At 38.4% G+C, this 22,153-nt stretch overlaps 1 protein-coding gene across 11 annotated transcripts in view; it reads right to left on the minus strand.

Annotated features, from left to right (window-relative positions):
• The window catches only part of grip1 (glutamate receptor interacting protein 1), a 572,286-nt gene that overhangs the window by 7,598 nt on the left and 542,535 nt on the right, over nt 1-22,153 (minus strand). For 7 of the 11 annotated variants that reach the window (XM_039769728.1, XM_039769724.1, XM_039769727.1 and 4 more), the window contains 6 exons: nt 19,947-20,028; nt 17,094-17,239; nt 11,295-11,439; nt 9,030-9,169; nt 6,378-6,563; nt 91-244 (listed from right to left, as the gene is read on the minus strand). In XM_039769728.1, the coding sequence (XP_039625662.1) occupies nt 91-244; nt 6,378-6,563; nt 9,030-9,169; nt 11,295-11,439; nt 17,094-17,239; nt 19,947-20,028 (853 nt within the window). The remainder of the gene's footprint in view (nt 1-90; nt 245-6,377; nt 6,564-9,029; nt 9,170-11,294; nt 11,440-17,093; nt 17,240-19,946; nt 20,029-22,153) is intronic. The other 4 variants (XM_039769729.1, XM_039769721.1, XM_039769731.1 and 1 more) reach the window with 1 other exon arrangement.

Here is a 22,153-nt window from a genome sequence, read left to right on the forward strand (position 1 = left end):
TATTTAATAAATCCAGGATTTGGATACTTATGAAGGTAAGTAAGGTTCTTTCTGGCCTTGCTAAATCCTGTCTGTAGTCTGCTGACTTACCTGCTGGCAGTAGGTCTGTCCCACTCCTCATCACTTAGCCCCAAATCCTGAAAGATGTTTTTTTGCCGACTGGCAGGAGACAGGCTGTCCTGGCGCTTGCCATTTCTCCACTCATGGTTGTGAAAGCTGTATCCAGTGGCTTGGTATCCTGGGCCTGCAAAACCAGAGGTAACAAAAGCAACAAAATGTTGGCATTAATCTTTGTACGTCAGTGATCCCAATAAAACCATATACTACTTGTTCATTATTGGTTTCTGAGCTCTGGTTAACACTCTCTTTATTTCCTCTGCATAGCAGGCAGCATTAAACACATTTCTCGTATTCTATTGAAAGCAACACAACTTACAGTGCATCTGGAAAGTATTCACAGCGCATCACTTTTTCCACATTTTGTTATGTTACAGCCTTATTCCAAAATGGATTAAATTCATTTTTTTTCCTCAGAATTCTACACACAACACCCCATAATGACAACATGAAAAAAGCTTACTTGAGATTTTTGCAAATTTATTAAAAATAAAAAAAAAATTGAGAAATCACATGTACATAAGTATTCACAGTCTTTGCTCAATACTTTGTCGATGCACCTTTGGCACCAATTACAGCCTCAAGTCTTTTTGAATATGATGCCACAAGCTTGGCACACCTATCCTTGGCCAGTTTCGCCCATTCCTCTTTGCAGCACCTCTCAAGCTCCATCAGGTTGGATGGGAAACGTTGGTGCACAGCCATTTTAAGATCTCTCCAGACCTTCACAGAGTTGTCCTGAAGCCACTCCTTTGATATCTTGGCTGTGTGCTTAGGGTCGTTGTCCTGCTGAAAGATGAACCGTCACCACAGTCTGAGGTCAAGAGCGCTTTGGAGCAGGTTTTCATCCAGGATGTCTCTGTACATTGCTGCAGTCATCTTTCCCTTTATTCTGACTAGGCTCCCAGTTCCTGCCACTGAAAAACATCCCCACAGCATGATGCTGCCACCACCATGCTTCATTGTAGGGATGGTATTGGCCTGGTGATGAGCAGTGTCTGGTTTCCTCCAAACGTGACGCCTGGCATTCACACCAAAGAGTTCAATCTTTGTCTCATCAGGCCAGAGAATTTTTGTTTCTCATGGTCTGAGAGTCCTTCAGGTGCCTTTTGGCAAACTCCAGGTCTGCTGCCATGTGCCTTTTACTAAGGAGTGGCTTCTGTCTGGCCACTCTACCATACAGGCCTGATTGGTGGATTGCTGCAGAGATGGTTGTCCTTCTGGACGGTTCTCCTCTCTCCACAGAGGACCTCTGGAGCTCTGACAGAGTGACCATCGGGTTCTTGGTCACCTCCCTGACTAAGGCCCTTGTCCCCCGATCACTCAGTTTAGATGGCCAGCCAGCTCTAGGAAGAGTCCTGGTGGTTTCGAACTTCTTCCACTTACTGATGATGGAGGCCACGGTGCTCATTGGGACCTTCAAAGCAGCAGAAATTTTTCTGTAACTTTCCCCAGATTTGTGCCTCGAGACAATCCTGTCTCGGAGGTCTACAGACAATTCCTTTGACTTCATGCTTGGTTTGTGTTCGGACATGAACTGTCAATTGTGGGGCCTTATATAGACAGGTGAGTTCCAAATAATGTCCAATCAACTGAATTTACCACAGGTGGACTCCAATTAAGTTGCAGAAACATTTCAAGGATGATCAGGGGAAACAGGATGCATCTGAGCTCAATTTTGAGCTTCATGGCAAAGGCTGTGAATAACTTATGTACATGTGATTTCTCAGTTTTTTTATTTTTAATAAATTTGCAAAAACCTCAAGTAAACTTTTTTCACACTGTCATTATGGGGTGTTGTGTGTAGAATTCTGAGGAAAATAAGGAATTTAATCTATTTTGGAATAAGGCTGTAACATAACAAAATGTGGAAAAAGTGATGCACTGTGAATACTTTCCAGATGCACTGTATACAAGTCTATATTCTGTCTGCATCCAGGCAATGCTTAACATTCTCAGGAGATCTAGATAATATAAAAGAAGAGTAATTTGTTTGAGAAATTAACTTAACTAAACTGAAATAAAAAAAAAATCATTTAGATGCCAGTATTTCAGCGTGATGCCCAGCATTTTGCTGTAGCTGACTCACATGACTGGCAAAAAAGGGGAATAATATCTATACTAAAACATATGCAAAGAGACAGTGGCTGAAAAACATCAAGAAGCTTATGTCTGCTGTAGCCAAGAAGAATGGCATTGCCCTTCAGTGGCAGGAATATGTGACAAAACATTCACCCCTCACGTGAAGGTCCATTGTCTGTCACCCTGCTATAAAAATCTATAAAGCTTTAAAAGGACAAAAGACTTAAGAGGGCGAGACTGAGAAATGAAGCCTTGATGTATAATGTCCTGAAAATTGAACATGGTAAGGCCTTATTAAAGAGCTGAACGCCCAGAGCCAGTTTTAGGAGAGTGATTGTGGTGACAGGAATGAGCAGGCCTTTCTACTTGCAAACAGACTGCTAAGAATCATGTGACCACAACATCATGACCTATTTACTGCAGTAAAGATGGGCACAATCAGCAGAGTATTTGAACACCCACTCGAAAAATCAGGATTCAAGTAAAAATAGAATCTGATTAGTCAAAGCAGTGCCTGTTTAGGAGTCTGCTGGCTGAAGTGGGCAGGTGAAACACAAACTACAAATGATCCCCCACTAGTTACCATAATGAGAACAATGCGGAATTGGAAAAGTGTCTGCCATTATACCCAGACTGTGGATGTAGTTCTAGGAATGCACCAATCTAATAACTACAAAATGCTTTAATATTAGGCAAACCTTAACAGGATAAAGTCTAGACAATCAATCATTAGTATTTATTTTTACTTTCAGGTAAAAATAAATCATTTTCAGGTCAAAAATTTGCTATCAATTTAGGTACAGCTTTTGTTTCTATGAAGTTCAAAACATCGAGTCAAGTTGATTTTAGCATGGTGTCTATATGTGTGTCTGTGGAAACCAATTTACGATGCAAGTTTCTGAAAAATATGGACATCTCTCGTTTAAACAAGTGGGATTGTGTCTGCCTTGTCACGGCCTAGTGTTTGGTCCAGCACTTGTCCCCATATCCTTTAAAAAGTTGAACTTCAGTAAGACCAAAAAGAAATGCTGTAGAAATTGTTTAATTTAACACTTGAATTGCCAGTGCCTATGAGAAAACCCGTAAATCCGGCCCACCTTAAATCCTTTCTCACCTCTCCAAAGTGTCTTTTGTCCTGTAAATGTGTCGATAAGCAACATGCAGCCTGGTATCCCATCCCCCCACTGTAGTTCAATTCGCAAAGAAGTTTCTCAGTGCTCATTTTCGAGTGAAATGCTGGAGCTTTTTAGGGTTAAAAAAAAAGTACATCGTCATTTGGAATACATACATTTCATGTGTGTTCAGTGTCATCAACTATGTAAATACATTGTTAACAAAGAAATGTTTTTCATGTCTTAGTAATAATTGACAAAATGTAGACATGAAATGTATAATGTGTGAAGACAAATATGAAATAAACACTTTCACAATAGGTACTATAAATTTACAGACATAAATCAAATGTATGTTTTTATTGTATGATATTAACAATAAGAACAGCTCACTACTCAAAATGGTAAATTTGGGAAGCAGCTGATATGGAAACCACGACCTTTTGATCGAAAGGCAGCAGTTCTTAGCATTGCACCACGCAAGCTGTCGTATCAACCGCCTACCGTAATCTGCTTTCTTTTGTCGGTTAAATTCTTGAATAAAAGTGCACTTGTTTTGTTATACTTGTACCTTTTGTCAAAGTGTTTCTTTCATATTTGTATTTCAGGCTTCACACATTATACATTTCATGTCTACATTTTGACAATAATGACTAAAACATGAAAAAACGTTTCTGTGTTAACTACGTTTTACATAGATTGTTGATGACACTGAACACACATGAAATGTATGTATTCCAAATGACGATGTACTTTTTTTACCCTAAAAAGCTTCAGCATTTCACTCGAAGATAAACACTGAGCACTGAGAAACTTCTTTGGAAAATGAACTGCGGCGGTGGGCGGGGGGATGGGATACCAAGCTGCTTGGTGCTTATCGACACATCTACAGGACAAAAGACGCTGATGGAGAGGTGAGAAAAGATTTAAGGTGGGCCGGATTTACGAGTTGTCTTGTAGGCTCTGCTAATTCTAGTGTTAATAAGGATATTTGCAGTCCACTCTGTTTAATTACAGGAGCATGCTAGGCAGCTGTTTTGCAAGCTTTTTTGCACTGGTAGTTTTTGAGCTGCATCATTTATTTAAAATATACACATTAAGTTTTCACTTAAATAAACTTCAATTTCCTGTTCATTTTACTGTACATTAATTATACATAACAATTATTGTATAAGTGAATGGTAAAATCTCCCATTGAGTGATTTCCTGCAGTATCACTAAAGTGAAATTTACATGGATGTACTGGATGGACCATTCCATACATACAACTAACAAGAGTTTTCCTGTTAGCTACTGTAGTGGCCAAAATGTTGTCATCCCTTATAGGGATACCTACATGTGTTGGAGGATGCTGGCACCCATCAGAATGTTATCCTGCATCTCCCACTGTCTCCCCTCTGATCATAATGAACAAACCAAGGGAAAACATACTGAGTTTGTTGTGATTTTATAGTTGGGAAGGCACCTGAACAGATTTCACAAGCATTTGTGTTTTAACTGGGCAGTCTGTATGACATTTCTAGCATGGCCAACCTCAGGAACTTTGGAGGAACTCAACACAGGTCTCATTTATTCCAATTCGACCTGATAAATGAGCCCTCCAAATGGTCCACAAAGCCCCAGTGGGCACTGCATCAGTCCTTTTTAAGTGTAAGTATCTGGTTCACTATAAGGGGATGGAGAATTTGGGATAGCAAACTTTGCCTGTAAGTTGAAGATGGTTGCTCTGAAGGTGGAAAAGTATAGAGAGGGCCAGAAAGAAGTCTATTATGCCTTATGACAGGGTGTCTTGAAAGGAGCTGTGGTATTCTATGAGGAAGTCGGGAGTGGCAGAGATGTATGTAAGAGTGGTAATAGGATATTTACGAGGGAAATGTGACAGTGGTGAGGTCTGTGTGACGGATGTGTTTAAGGTTGAGGTGGGATTGCACCTTATTTGCCATGGTGATGAACATGTTGACACAGAAGATTAGACAGGTGTCCTCGTGAACTATGATGTTTGCTGATGACATTGTGATCTGTAGCGATAGTAGGGAGCAGGTTGAGAAGACCCTGGAGAGGTGGAGATATGCTCTAGAGAGGAGAGGAATGAAGGTCAGTAGGAACAAGACAGAATACATGTGTGTCAATGAGTGGGAGGTCAGTGGAATGGTGAAGATGCTAGGAGTAGAGTTGGCAAAGGTGGATGTGTTTAAATACTTGGGATCAGCAGTACAGTGTAATGGGGATTGTGGAAGAGAGGTAAAAAAGAGAGTGCAGGCAGGATGGAATGGGTGGAGAAGAGTGTCAGGAGTGATTTGTGAAAGATGGATATCAGCAAGAGTGAAAGGGAAGGTCTACAGGACGGTAGTGAGACCAACCATGTTATATAGGACTGTGGCACTGACCAGAAAGCAGGAGACAGAGCTGGAGGCAGCAGAGTTAAAGATGCTAACATTTGCATTGGGTATGACAAGGATGGATAGAATTAGAAACGAGTACATTAGAGGGTCAGCTCAAGTTGGACGGTTGGGAGAAGTCAGACAGACTATATTGCATTGGTTTGGACATGTGCAGAGGAGTGATTCTGGGTATATTGGGAGAAGGATGCTAAGGATAGAGCTGCCAGGCAAGAGAAAAAGAGGAAGGCCTAAGAGAAGATTTATGGATGTGGTGAGAGAGGACATGCAGGTGATGGGTGTAACAGAACAAGATGCAGAGGACAGAAAGATATGGAAGAAGATGATCCGCTGTGGCAACCCCTAACGGGAGCAGCCAAAAGAGGAAGAAGCAGCAGCAGCAAGGTCAAATAGTGCAGAAACGCCTACTAATCTGTGTTACATTTCATGTGTCAATAAAAAAGAAAAAAATAGGGCTCAGTACTCCTCATTCTAAACCTTGATTAACTTCCTATGTGTACTGAGTTGATTATTCAGTTTTTATTAAGAATTTGAAATGTCTAGTGCTTAATCCTGCAGTGTAAAGTCAAAAACCTTATAAAAGTTGCTACTTTATATTTAAATAAGAACAACTGTTGCTACCACATTCTTCACCTACAAGCTAATGATACAGAAAACAAGATTTTACCTTGGCTCCCATAGCCTGTGTCAATCGCTGAGCCATCCCAGGACTCCACTGCACTGTCCACACTGGGAATGGTGGTTGAATAGATGTCGGAGAGCTTCCCTGCCTTCTGTGCAGATAACATCTCATCCTCCGCATCACTGAGCTCACTGAGGCGGCCAGAAACTGAAGATTTTTTAGGGCTTGGTACTGTAGGAAATTAATTCAAAGTGAGTGGTACTCGTTGAGAAGGCCAGAACCAACAGACCTCATCTCAAAGACTGATCAAGAACACACAGAAATGCTTATATCTAAATCTTTAAAAATAGTACTTAAACCACGTCACCTGTATTATGAATATGACAACTTTAGTAAATTTTAGCACCGCTAATAAGAAATGAAGAGGCTACAAACATACTTAACCAAATAAACATTGATGATTGTAAATCATTTTTGCAACATCACACTGAGCAGAATGCACATATAATGCGTAAAATTATCTGAAACTGATTGTGCCATCAAAAGTTTGGGAGATTAAAAACCCCTGTGTCCAAAGCATCCCCAGTGGAATTTTATAAAATAGAAAAAAAGAGCATTACTAATAGTGCTGATTGGTGAAATTCACCAGAACATTTTTCATTACAAATATGCTGTGTTCACCAAATATTTTCCTGGAACTTTGCTGTGTGGCTCCCTTAGACAGATATCTTTTTCCCAACTCCCCATGATGCTTTGGGAGGCCAGCATGACATCACAGAGCTTTAGAAGCCATGCATAGAAGTTTTATGCACGTCTCATGTAAGACTGTTGCCAATCTGTTTCAGGCAAGGGTTACTTTAAACTAAAAAACAACAACTTTGGGGGCTCATTAGTTCACCATAATGAGTACTGCCACCAGATATGTAACTCTGATCCCTGTGTACTGGCAGCATGTCTAATTTGCATGCATAGCTAGCAATGTCCTCAGCTAACATCTCAAAATAAACTGACATCTTCAGCTTGTCCCTGTCTTTACGTACAGTGCCACAGTGTTTTAAGAAAAACACAATTGTGCCTGTGCCAAAGAAATCTGCAAATTCCTGCCTGAATGACCTCCATGGTGACAAAGAAACTGGAGAAACTGGTCATGACACACATTAATCACAACATTCCTGCTACCCTGGATCCGCTATAGTCTGCATAGCAGTATAACAGATCTGTGGATGATGCCATCTCGCTTGCCCTACCATACTGTTCTGAAACATCTGGAAGAGAAAAACACCTATATCAGGATACTGGTCACTGGCTATACATTAGCTCTGCTTTCAGTACCACTATGGCCTTACAGACTCCGGCAACTCTATCTCTGGCTGGGTGTTTGACTTTCTGTAAAACAGAGTCCTGTCAGTGAGGATTGGCAAAAACAACTCCTCCATACTGTACACCAACATTGACATTCTGCCAAGACTGCTGACTAAGCCCACTGCTACACAATTCATTGCTATGTCTATTGCAGTGAACTGCTACCTTATATTAGCCTCACAATGCCATAATACATCAGATTTTATGGATAATATAGTAGTGCAGCTCAGTACATACTGCTAATTATTACACATTTCTGTTTCTACTCCTAAAGGAAATACAGAAAATATAAAGGATACTATTTGTCTGCATTGCTTCAAAAAGGTAGTTGTTAAATTCTCAAATATGAACAATTAGTGGATACATTAGATCAGGAACACTTCTTAACAGTACTTTTGCTTAGTTGATGCCCTCTACTTTTATTGTCAGTTTCACCTTGCACATCTAGGATTATGAAATTTAGGATTAACTTTTGTAAACAGTTACAACTTGTAGCATCTTTTTTATTTGTTTCTTATGGACTACCGTTTGCAGTAAAGTATTTGTTGAAATATAAATATGAATAGTTTGTCTAAATAAATCATGCTTCTGCATGTCCTATGGGCTACTTTTGGTAGTGAAGTGATCTGTATCATTTAAACAAAAAATTGCACTATTTGTTTATATTAAAATAATACTTTTAAAATAGAAAGGATTTAAACAGTTAAAAAAAAACTGACCATCAACCCCAGCAGTACCATATACTCTCTGAAGGGACAATAGCAGTATTATGTCTACAGTCAAATTTTTTTTTTTTGTTATTTATTCTTCACACCCCAACTTCTCTGTTTACCTCTTTGATATAAAAACAAAGTTTGGAAAAGCATTCTGCTAGAAGCAACCTGCTTAACCAGTAAAAAAAAACCAAAAAAAAAAAACCTTTGGGCTTGGAAGTTGGAACTCTTTGACATAAGGAAACTGCCGGTTAGGGAGAACCGATCCTTTGATGTGTCCGTGTTTATTCAAAGAGCCTCTCTCACAACTTTAGGAATGAGACAGCAATAGAATTCTAAAAGTTTTATGAACAAATGTTGGTAACAACCTGTTTAGTCAAACTGCCATTCTGTTATCAACAGTCTGTTTCAGGGAAAGGGATTTCCAATCAGGCTGGACAGTGTAATGGTGCATTGTACTGCCAGCTCCCAGGATATGTCTGATTAAAACACAAACATGGTCCAAGTGGGTGCTGCAGTCTCTTCCTTTAAAAGAAGCAGAAAGCTCCTTAATGTACTGGAAATGTAACAGTACCCAAGAACCAATTTATGAAGGTCTTTATTCTCAGGGGATCACACTTACCATCTCCTTGTTTCTTGATTTTCAGTGTGACCGATTCTCCAGCCATCTGCAACAGATGAATAGCTTCGCTCAGGGGTTTGCCCTTTAGGCTGTTACTGTTTATTGCCAGAATTCTATCACCAATGTGGATTGCACCCGTCCTGGAATAGAGTTCATGAAAGAATGACACCTCCATGAGTGAGGCAGCACAAACCAAATACTTAAAAGATGACTGACAATCACTTGGATTTAACAAGTGCCAGACAAAGTTAAGTCCTGTCCACCAGCAGACAGCAATCTTAGGGCCAGTACAAACTGTGAACACAACCTCAGGAAGCACAAATACAAATAGTATCAAATATAAATACATTACATAATTCATATAGAACAAAGAGCATGTTTTTAGTATTTTCATATATATGTAAAAGTAAAAAAAAATGAAAACTTAAAAAGTGCAATTTGCATTCAAGTCAAAATTAGTCTTCACCGTTTGACACATTTGCAACTGTACATTTTAATTCATATAAACAATGAAGAAATTGCTGTTTAGACTGAACTATACAGTTGAAACCATATTTTATATCAGTTATTCTTATTTACATTGCTGATTCCATATTAGCTTCATGTCAGTAGGTCCTACAATGGCCCAAATCAGTTTATGCTGTAGTGTAGCGGGAGTTCAGTTTGACTGTGAACACTTCATTGCATCTTTAGATTCTAACTACTGCATATTGGATTGGTGGAGCTGTTTGATTGGTCCTCATTCTTAGAATCTGACAGACCTGCGTACATCTTACCTCCTCCTGGGATTTACTGTATCTGTGCACCATTTGTTTATTTATAGTGTTAGTCTCATACTGCACAGTACACTTGCTTGCTCTTGTGATGACACATACTTCATGAAGCTATATATAAAATACTGAATAACAAATAGATCTAATTTACATTTTCTTATGTGTGTAAGTTGTAATATTAGGACTTTATAATATAATGTTTCATAATGTTCAATTTGGGTAATTGTTTTAGCACACTGGTGAAGAAGCAACGTTTAGTAAATATGATTACATTTTATTGAGCTTTTTTATCATCATTAAAATGTTAGTAAACATCAGATATGTATTATATGAATTATTTAAATTACATCTGAAATATTACCTCTTTATACCTTTTTTATTCCTCACTGCATGTAGTGTAAAAACAAGTAATGTTGACATGTCACACCTTGATCACTACCACTCAAACTGCAGTAGTTTATGAGTTTGGAGTGGCCATCAGACTTTCACATTTGCATTTTTTAGTAATCACATGGACATCTGGCAGATTTAGCAATCATTACAGATTGTGGCGGACGGCTGGGGGTGGTACCCAGGCGGGACACCCAGGAGGACCGGAGGGGGGCTTGCGCATCCTCCAGACCATGAGGGGGTGACCGTCCTGGTTGTGTTGGGGGCCACGGGTAGAGGGCTTGGAAGCCCAACCCTGTAGGGGCCCGTGGTCACCGCTAGGGGGCACCCCAATGCCTTTGGAGCCCTGGACCTCAGCACTTCCGCCACACCAGGAAGTGCTGGGGGGAAGAGGAGCAGGAACACCTGGAGGACTTCCGGCTACACAGCTGGTGCTTCCGCCACACGGGGGTGTGTCGGCACAGGATCCTCAGGAAGCATCTGGAGCCCATCCGGGCGTGCATAAAAGGGGCCGCCTCTCTCCAGTCAACAGCAAGATTTGGGTGGAAGTGGACAGAGCTCGGATGAGAGGAGTGGAGGCGGTCTGAGGACTGAGCAAGGCATTGTTGTGCAGCCAGGACTTGAAGGGGTGATTGGTGCTGCGGCACTGGGTTGTGCACTTTACCACTTGTATAATTGAGTTGTAAATAAACATGTGTGGTGAACCAACATGTCTGCCTGTCTGTGTCCGGGCTGTACCCAACAAGATAATTTAACTTAGGAGTGGCAGGACATCTAGAATTGACTGCATCCTTTATATTTAATATCTAACTACTTTTAAACCTGGTACCTTTCAGACTGTCTTCCATCTTCCCTCCATCCTGGTGTGTCTGAGTAAATACCTACTTAAGTGGCAAGTTATCTTAAGGCAAACTCACACACTCTTCAGTGCAACAGGATGAAGACTGTACTTGTTTGTAAAGTTGCCACACTGAGCCTTTTAACTGTCTCTAACCAGTTGGTAATACTAACTGATGAATTGAAACCAACATGAATTGTAAAAAGGCAGAAGCAGAAGGATGACAAACAGAAAACACAGTGGGCACAACTGCATATAAATTACCTTTCCGCCAGGCCTCCTTTCGTCAAGCTGGAGATGATGATAGGGTCAAATGGTTCTTCTGTCCCCGAGATTGTAATACCCAGTGGACCTCCATAACGCTTTAATTCAACTGTGTAGATGATTGCCCCTGAGCTCTCCTGTTCATCTGCCAAACAGAAAAGGAACACATGCAGTAGAAATAAGGAAAAAAAAAAGTTTCTCTTTATGAAATGTTTTTTATATTTCTGTCAAAGATTCTTTAGGAAGATCCATCCAAGTATGGATTTGCTAAATCTGGAGGAATGTCCCATCTCCTACATTACCTGTGCTTGAGAAATCCTCTGATCTGAAGACATAACACTTATACATCAGCTCAAGGTACAGGCTATATCTTATAAGCCAAGAATAAAGTGAATTAATGAAGGTGCTTATGTTAGTCAACATGGCTCTACACTTTAACATATTTACCTGAAAGTGAGAGGTATACTCTGTTGGTCTTAGCAGTTGAAAGTAGTCAGCTACAGCTACTGGCATGATGCCACACTATGATTTATTTTTTTGTTTGATTTCTCTCTATCCAGCTTTTTGCTACAGTTTTCATATGTTAGATTTAATCATACTTTTAATAAGTGGCCATGAGACTTCTAGCAAAAGCACATGGCCCCACAATTAAAGTACAACTGATACCGTGTGCATTGCATCATATATTACCATCAGTCTGGACAGCATCCAGCATCTGGGAACTTAATAGTCTGAATGGGTATTAGGATCTGGATTTTTCACTTGTATTCTTTCCAATTTTATATATTTTTGCTGGTTTCCTTGTTTATTTTGGAGATTGATTCTGTCCCACAAACCCCCTTTTTCTTTGATGCTCATCAGATCAGGTGGAAACCTGACCCATTCAAAACTTGGCCTGAAAAAACTGTGAAAGAGACTGAACAAGCATTGGCACATACATGTGAAATGTGACAAATGGGAAGAGACCATTCAGTCCATCAAGCTTGCTTGTTTAACTAATAACTAAGTTATCCCAGTCTCTCATCCAGATAATTCTTAAAGGTTGTTAAGGTTTTTGCTTCAAATGCATGGCTTGGAAGTTTGTTCCAGAATCCAACAACTCTCTACATAAAGAAGTACTTCCTGGCTTCGGTCTTAATTGTTCTTCCACTTAATTTCCACTGATGTCATCGAGTATGTGATTCACCATTAGTTGAAATAATTCTGCTGGATCTGCTTTATGGATGGGTTTTGAGAATTTCAAAGACCTGTATTAGGTCCTCCTGCAGTCTCCTCTGCTTGAGACTAAACAAGTTTAATTCTTTGAGTGTGTCTGAGTAGGACATGGCCTTGAGTCCTGGGGTGCGCTTTGTTGTTGTCCTCTGCACAGCTTAAATTTCTGCTATGTCTGTCTTGTTGTGTGGTGACTAGAATTGCACACAGCACCCACTCACAGATATGTGTATTTTTGTGAGAGAAAAATAGAGGTCTTTTGTATTCTTTTTTCCACTTTTAAATATATTTTGAGAAAGCAACTTTGGCATTGCTTTCAAGGCAGTGAATTTTAAGTATTAGTTGTCAAACCTGTAAATTAATTTGTTAGTTTGAAATTTCAATTATTTGACATAAAGTCTGTATCTGGATTCTTTAGAATTACATAACTTGATACAGTATAACATAATAGAGCACCTTATTCCAGTTTAGGGTTGCAGCAAACTGGAGCCTATCACAGCAGTAATGGGTGCAAGGAAGGAAGCAGCCTAGATAGACTCACCAATTCACATAGGATCAGTTAGACTCATCAAGTACAAAACCTGCAGGTTCTCAAGGGATGTAGGAGAAGAGCCCACATAGACATGATAGGAGCTTACAAATTCCAAATAGACCACAAACTAGATTTCACCCTTCTCTGCTGGAATCCATGCAGAAGGAGCACTAACCACTACACCACTGGAACTTCATTAGAATAGTTGTGCCATAGTTTTTTTAAAAAAAAAAAAATCAATCAACATATACATACAATGCAATCAAATGAAAGAAATAACTGACCAGACATCAAAAGTGAAAGAGGTGCTAAATAAGCACTTCTGTTTGTTTGCATGGTATGTTTCAGCAAAGAAGAATCTGGAATATACATGCTGCCATTTCAAAATGACAAGCTTATTCTCCATTAAAAAAAGACTGCATTTCAGCTTTGTGCAGTTTGGCTAAGTTACGCATTTCTGTTTCCTGGGAGTGTGCCGGTGAGCTCCTCATTTTGATTGTTTTTCAGTAAGTGCAGTGTGACACGACAGCTCTGTACTTCCAGCTTTATGTCAGTGGTGTTGGCTGGATCAAGGCAACTTGATTTTGCAAAAAATATTTTTGTGGCTGTTGCCATAGCCCAAGTCACAATATGAAATTACGCTAAGGCTTCATATGCAAATAACTGCTAATACTAGCACCAAAACTATCTGCATGTGGGATTTCTAAAATAAAAGTGTATATCCCAGCAGACCCACTCAGCACAAACATGACTAACTGCAAATCATACATTTTGTAAATTGTGTTATTTATGGCTACTTAATATTACTCAGTTATGCATTTTTTGATATTTAAGTTAACCAATTAATTTGTCTGAAAACCCACAAAGGATATGGCAGTCTAGTCTCCCATAGCATCTGTTACTTCTTTTGTATACAAAAGAGTGACAGAAAAAGTTGGTGATAAAAACAATTTGACAGTCATGTGAAATGATAACAAATGACAAGAAGGATGAACTTTCATAAGAGGATGTTGAAGTTAATTAATTGCTAATAAAGTTTTGTGATTCATAATTTCTTTATTACAATTTTTCTAACATTAATTTATAGTCTGTTTTGGAATTCTTAGATGAAACAATCCTCCACATTACATGGAACCAGTTTTACGAATACCAATAAAATGTGCGTTCCCAATTTTGAAAATTTTAGTGGACATATTGCTAATTGCATATTATGTTTTATATGAAAACATGTTTTAGAAATAAATGTTGTTGCTATTTCTCTAGTATATTCTCTACTAAACTTACTATTGAGTATTTAAGTTTCTTTACACGCACCTCACTGATGTATTCTCTTTAACTGCTCTAATGTACAAACAATACTTATATTAGCTTGTCTTGGAATGTGAACTACTCTGTAGGGTAAACATGTTGTGACAGTTACTGCCATTGAATTTACAACCAGGTGACTCGCCCTATTGAGTTACACAACTTTAATTAGGTCAGTGTTTCTTACACATCTGTTTTAGGGTGATGACAAAAATAATTACAGACCTGACTATATTCAAAGGTGCTAGTTTAATATTGATAATTATATAAAGGTTTAAATAGATTCAGTGTTTGAAAAGTTGAGATTACAATTTTAAGCACCTCCTAAATATGTATCTATACTAATAAAAGGCAAAGCCCTCACTCACTCACTCACTGACTCACTGACTCATCACTAATTCTCCAACTTCCCATGTGGGTGGAAGGCTGAAATTTGGCAGGTTCATTCCTTACAGCTTCCTTACAAAAGTTGGGCAGGTTTTATATCGAAATTCTACGCGTAATGGTCATAACTGGAAGCAGTTTCACTCCATTTACTGTAATGGAGATGAGCTTCAACGCCGTGGGGCGGAGTTTCGTGTGACATCATCACGCCTCTCACGTAATCACGCAGTACATAGAAAACCAGGAAGACCTCAAAAAAGCGCTGAAGAAAACATGCATTATATAATTGAGAAGGCAGCGAAACAATAAGAAGCGAGCGAGTGACATATACAACCATATTCATGAGTTCTGCTACTTCGGAAACAAAGCACGATGTAAACCTACACTTTAAATTAAGTTCATAGACAGGCTGCGCTGGCGTTTGTAATTTAGTGCCTGCCCATATAAGGCCGTCCGTCAGCGGCAATCCAATAGCAAACTGCCACGGGTAAATATTCACGGGTGAAGGACTGTGCTTATGGAGAGGAAGATGAGATGGTCAGGGTGGTGTTTGACACAAACTCAGCGAAACTGCGAGAGAAAGTTTTAAGTGCCAGGACTAAGGTAACATTAAATAAAGCTATGGACATAGCACGAGATGGCACCAGCACAGCTGGGAACCTTCGATGCAAGTACACCGAGTGGCTCACGTGAACTGACGTAGTGCACAGATAAAAGCAACAGTTCCAAAGAGCTGAACAAAACCGAATTACACAATTGAAAAGGCAGCAAAAATATGAAGCGCCTGATAAGCATATTCATAAATGCAGCTACTGTGGAAACAAAGCACACGGTGGAAAAAGTCAATGTCCCGCTAAAGGAAGACAGTGTAAAAAAAACCCGTGCATGCAGTGTGTCAGGTCTCAGATAAAGAAGAAGACGAGCTGTTTATTGATGCAGTAAGAAACTAATCGATGAATGAAACCTGTCATCTTTACAACGATTGACAAACACGGAATGTAACTTGAACACAACACATCCTACAAATACGAACCTGATTGAAAGAAATAATGATAATCAAATCCTTGATGACAGCAACACTCAGTAACACTCACAAAACAAATACTGTATATTGACAGTCATGTTACGTTATTTTTAAAATGTTCCCTTTTCTTTTCTACCTTTTTAACACACTACTTCTCCTGCGCGATGCGGGTATATATATATGTATATATATATATATCCTGCTCTACATACTCGAATAATGGATACTTTATTCGCCATCAATGATTGTTTTGGTAAAGCTATACTCAGTGTATTCATTAGATGAACGGTAAAAAAGTAAGAGCGAGGGGAGGATGACTCATTGAGGCATGCAGGCTGTAGTCTTGCGTCAACTCTATCTGAATTGCGATCACATTTGAAAAATATATCTTTTCAAGTTCTGTTTAGTCCATATATGTGTCAAACTCAAGGGCATCCACATCCGCCCGGCGTGTAATTATATCCGCCCGAGATCATTTTATATACTGTATTATTGTTATTAATGGCCCGGGTATATGAAGCGCTGGTAACACAATAAACCACAGATCCCATAATGCAGCGCTTCAGCTGCCTTGCCAACACTTACCGCTTACTAGAGTTATTGCGCACTGAGTTTGCACGGCGCTTTGGTGACTTGAAGAACAAAAAAAGTCCGTCTACATGCGGCTCGAACCTTGTGCATGTTTGGTAGCACATATCTGTGTGAGAAGCTCTTCTCAGTGATAAAGACTAACAAAACAGCACACAGGAGTCGCCTCACTGATGAGCACCTGCAATCCATCCTGAGAATCTCCACAACACAGAACCTCACACCAAACAGAAACGAACTTGTGGCCAAAAAAAGATGGCAGGCGTCCAGCTCTAAAATGACAAATGAGCAAAGACAACTGAATGATTTGATTTGTTATTGCACGTAAGAGCGGGAGTCAACCGTTTTAACAAACAGCGTATTGCACTGATACTGAAATAGCTGTGTGTGTATATATGTAGATATGTATGTATATGTATATATATATGTTTATATATGTGTGTGTGTATGTATATATATATATATATATATGTATTTGTGTGTATATATGTGTGTGTATATATATATATATATATATATATATATATATATATATATATATATATATATATATATATATATATATATATATGACAACAACACTCATCACTCACAACAGTGACAAAACAATTACATTGACAATCAGGTTACGTTATTTTCAAAATGTTTCCTTTTCTTTTCATTGCTTCTTTAACACACTACTTCTCCGCTGCGAAGCGCGGGTATTTTGCTAGTTATAATATATATGTACTGGTAAAAAAAAAAAAAAGAGTACCTGAGTTGTCTTCATCTTTACGTATTTTGAGTTTAACCAAATCCTCACACTGCTGAAGAATCTGAACAGCATCCTCCATAGAGCAGTTGTCCAGCCTGATGTTATCTATGGCTAAAAGTTTATCCCCAACCTCCAGAGTTCCCGTTCTGTGAACAGATGAAGAAAATGGTTAGCTATCATCACCATACCAAAACTTTAACTCAAATTTTTCAACTTAAAATATTGTTTTCTGAATATGAAATTTGTTATTTTTACTTGTGAAGTGCAAACTTTCTGATGCTAGTTAATAGGATATAATGACTGATGGTGGGAAAACAAAAGATAACTGTAATGTGTAGAGGTTTGGCAGCTTCTTGGTTGCTGAAGGACTTGGCTCAGGGCAAACTTGCAAGTTCATTACACCTATCAGTTTTTTTATGCAGTAGATTAAGTCCTCTTTTTTGTGTTTTGTGTTACCCACCAACATGTTCAACCTACTTCTTTTTATGGTAAGGCTACAGAGTTTTATGTGCCATAAGGTCAAGTTAAGACACTATTAATTTAGACAGACAGATAGATAGATAGATAGATAGAAATTTTAATATCCTCTTTTACCCCCTATTGATACTTCTAAATACACCTGTTCCCTTTTTCATCCATCCATTATCCAACCCGCTATATCCTAACTACAGGGTCACGGGGGTCTGCTGGAGCCAATCCCAGCCAACACAGGGTGCAAGGCAGGAAACAAACCCTGGGCAGGGTGCCAGCCCACCGCAGGACCCTGTTCCCTTTTTTCCCCTGTTAATTACAAATTAGAAAACTAGGAGGAAAAGACGTCAGAACTAACATTGCTCTAGGGCAGGCGTCCTCCATCCCAGTCCTGGAGGGCCGCAGTGGTGGCGGGTTTTTGTTCTAACTCAGTTCCTTAATTAGAAAGCAATTCTTGCCAATAATTTAATTTCATGGCTTGTTGGTGCTTTAACTGTGCTATGTCAGCTCATTCTCATATCCTAGATATTCTTCCCCTTTCTAAGGATATCATCCAAAAGATCTGAAGGGTAAAATGGACGAGTTATTCTCAGTCCTTCACTTTTTTCTCTTTACTTTCCTTCCAAGTATTTAATTAAACCCAATAGTGCATGATAAATACACACGGGTGTCAATGGAAACACACCAAATGGAGAAATGCTGGTCTCTTTTGTCATTTGCATGTTATTGCTAATAAGGAGCAATTAAGAAATGAGAATACAGCTGTTTAAGATTAAATTATGTTATAAGGGTTCAAAATCTTAACGAGCGAGACAACTAAAGTGAAGCAGAAACGTGTTACTTGAGCAATAAGAGCTTCTTATTAAGCAATTGGGTTGAAGCAAAAACCTGCAGCCACTGCAGCCCTTCAGGTACCATGATTGAGGACCCCTGCTCTTGGGGATGCAAAATAGAACAGTATCCAAGAACACTGTTGTACTTTGCAGGAAATCAAATATTGGTTTGACTAACAATAAACTTAACTTTTTAAAATTTCTGAAATGTCAGCACACCCCTTAGCCACTGTGAAACAAAAGTTATTACAGAACTCTTGCAAGTGGGCAAAATTAGGTGACTTACTGGCAACAAGATAATATTAGAGTAAATAAGTTTCATTTAAGATAACTCTAAGTAGGGCGATTTTGAGAGTCTATGTCTCAGACACTAGCAACAGCACCATTTTAAAGCGTCTTAAATCAATAACAAGACATGTGCTCTAGTAGTTTATGCTTTAGTCCTGCAAGATTTAAATGCTATCCTTTCTACTTTGGCTAATCCAACATCACCTTAACCACTTTTCCTTTGTATCTTTTAAATTTTGTATTTTGTTACCATTTTGAACCAGGGATTACTGCAGTGCTACTAGTACTACTACATACATTCATCAGCTTTGAAGTGCTATGTGAACTAATTCATAACATACATAACATTTTTTTGCCAGACCTTGAACAATCTTTTAAGTTGGCATATATTTGTAGCCCAATAAATATTTGCTGCAATGCAACTATATACTAAGAAGGCTTTTTAGTTATCTTTTCTGTTGTCTGTCTGCTCTTTGACAATATTATAAAATACTAAACAGAAAAGAATGTATCTAAAAGTGGAAATTATCAAGAAAAATCATTGAATTGTTCTATTGGATAAAGTAATTGGTGACACCATCTGCAACTCCATGCTCTTACACATCACAGATGATGACATGGCTTACAAAATACAGCTCTCCACATTAATGTAAAAAGTCACACACAGCAGACAATACATGTTTTTAGCTCCTCTGTTCTAGCTATATGTCACAGAAGTGAGCTTTATTCAAGGTTGATTCATTTTGTCCACCAAAAAGACACTCTCCTGCTTTTCAATGTAATTACCTTAATTGCTCTAGAAGCAAGACAGATCTAAATGCACAGCCAAGGCTTGTGCTGATTAAAATATCTTTTGTCCAAAATTCAAAGTGATTCCACAATTTACACTAAAAGACTTTCTGATGCATATTGCACTTTTTCCACAATTATTAAATCTCAGCGTTTACATGAAAAAAGAGTTTATATTAAAAAAAAAAAAGAAAGAAAGAAAAAAAAGTTTAGTTTTGGAAGCAAGAAAGGAGTCAAACTTTATGGGATAAGAAACTATTTCTGGACACATTCCTATCCACAATTATTCATACCTGAGTCATTACTTAACCTAATATGCACTTCTTTAAAGTGTAGAGGAAAAGAAACATACCAATAGAAAATCCATATGGACCTGATTACAACGTGCAAACAGAATCATTTAATGATTCTCAAACAAACCACAACCTCTTGGAAAGATTTGTGACAATGGTCCATATATTAGTGATCATACCTGTGTGCAACACTTCCTTTTTTAATGTCCGAAATGATTAGAGGATCTCCAGGTTTCCTACTTGAAGGAGCTGAAAGCAAATCAATAAATAAAAAAACAAATAAATGATTAGTACAGAACCTTTACTTTCCGATCCTGGTTCTCCTTGTTAGTGTGCAAAGAACTACAACATGTCCTAGCAGCCTTTCGCATGGTAACATAGCACACACAAGAAACTAGAAACACAACCAACACATTTCTGCCACAAAAAGCTGCTTGAGCAAAATTACATCTGTACAAACAAGCAACTGTGTGAATCTCTTAAATTTGAGGAAGAAACACTGTTATCTATATAAAAGAACACACAAAATTACTACAACAACAACAAAATTTATTTATATAGCACATTTTCATACAAAAAGTAGCTCAAAGTGCTTTACATAATGAGGAATAGAAAAATAAAAGACACAGTAAGAAAATAAAATAAGTTAACATTAATTAACATAGAATAAGAGTAAGGTCCAATGGCCAGGGTGGACAGAAAAAACAAACTCCAGACGGTTGGAGAAAAAAATAAAATCTGTAGGGATTCCAGACCATTAGACTGCCCAGTCCCCTCTGGGCATTCTACCAAACATAAATGAAACAGTCCTCTTTGGATTTAGGGTTCTCACGGAAGGACTCGATGATGATGGTCACGTAGACTTCTGGCTTTTGTACTGTTGTATTTGATCATAATTTTATAAAAACACTTTACAACATGAAATGATTTCACTTAACAATTCTGTTGTCCAAAACACAACCAAAAAATCCATGCTGTGTTTAGAGACTCCATGGGCTGCTACAGAGAGCTCTACGGTGGTGTTCCATTAGCTCCAGAACAGGCAGAGTCAGGATGAACAGATTGTCCAATATTTATAAAGTGCTTCCCTGAACGCCAGCCATAAATTCAAAATTGTATGGGGCACAATATAAGGATGCATTTTTTTGTAATTAACTTGAAACAGCAGTCAAAGAAAGATAACTCGGCATCTTCAGTTAAGAAAGAATAAACTTTATTTATTTAAATGAAAGACAGCAAAGACACTGCCAGTGCTGTATATAAATGGAACTAAAGAAATGAACATTAAACTCCAGAAAGGTCAGAGCGATTTGCATCAGGAAATGAAAGATCAGTGTGCATATTGAATTTAATGTTTTGAGGCAAAGCTGGAAAAAAAAAAATAGAAGAAATTGAAGGTAATATAGAGAACACCAAGAACAAAACGGAAATGAAAATCGGGAATAAAACTAATGTGTTTGGAGCTGATGTAAAGCATAAGTACAGAAAATGCATCGGACAACTGTAAAAAAAAATGTCCGCAGCCAACAAAGAAATAGTCTAGAAATGAAATGTAAAACATCATGTAAAAAATAAGTGCTGTCTGAAAATAGATTCAGAAGGAAAACTAGAAGAATTGTTGGTCCAAAAGAAACTAAATAATCCAGAAATCTGGTAAAATTTGCAGCAGAATTCTTTTCTAAGCTTTATGTGAGGACTTTAAAACAGATACATAAATTGTAAATGCCTTTTGCCTCCAAGAAAAACTGTATCCACAGGTCTGGGTATCTGCCATAATTGCTGTAAAGAGGATTACATTTTAAGCATCAAGAAAGCACTTGTGCAAACCTAGCATTCGATATGGCATGTTCATGCCAGCTACGCTCAAAGTAATTGTGGACGGTCGCTCTTGCATCTAGAAACCACCGGAGGAATCTGAAGAGAAGGGAAAAGAATTTGGTCAATTTTTAAAACATGAAAGGTCCAATTAAGTACTGGAGCAAAGATCACAAACAGCTTGTCTTACGTCAGAAATGGACATTAACTCCAATGAGCGGAATGCAAGAAATAGTGGCATTAATATGAGAGAGGCTGGCTAAACCTGTAATATTTATTGCGATTAATATAAACATGTTGAAGAGGAAAAAACTGGGAAAGGAACCAAAAAAGGAAATTGGGAATATACTGTATACGTGTGTGTATATATACAGTATTATATATACAGTGGTACCTCGGTATACGTCTGCTTTGGAATAAGTCCAACTTGGTATACGTCCCATTTGGACATGAAAAATTTTGCTTGGTATACGACCTTTGTTTGGAATATGACTCACGCGCTACCCTTGTTTACCTCTCTCGAGACAAAGCCACAACTGCCCACAAGCATCAGTGTGCCAGTTGCTAGCAT

This window comes from Polypterus senegalus, chromosome 11 (assembly GCF_016835505.1).
Source record: "Polypterus senegalus isolate Bchr_013 chromosome 11, ASM1683550v1, whole genome shotgun sequence".
NCBI classification, from domain to species: Eukaryota; Metazoa; Chordata; class Cladistia; order Polypteriformes; family Polypteridae; genus Polypterus; species Polypterus senegalus.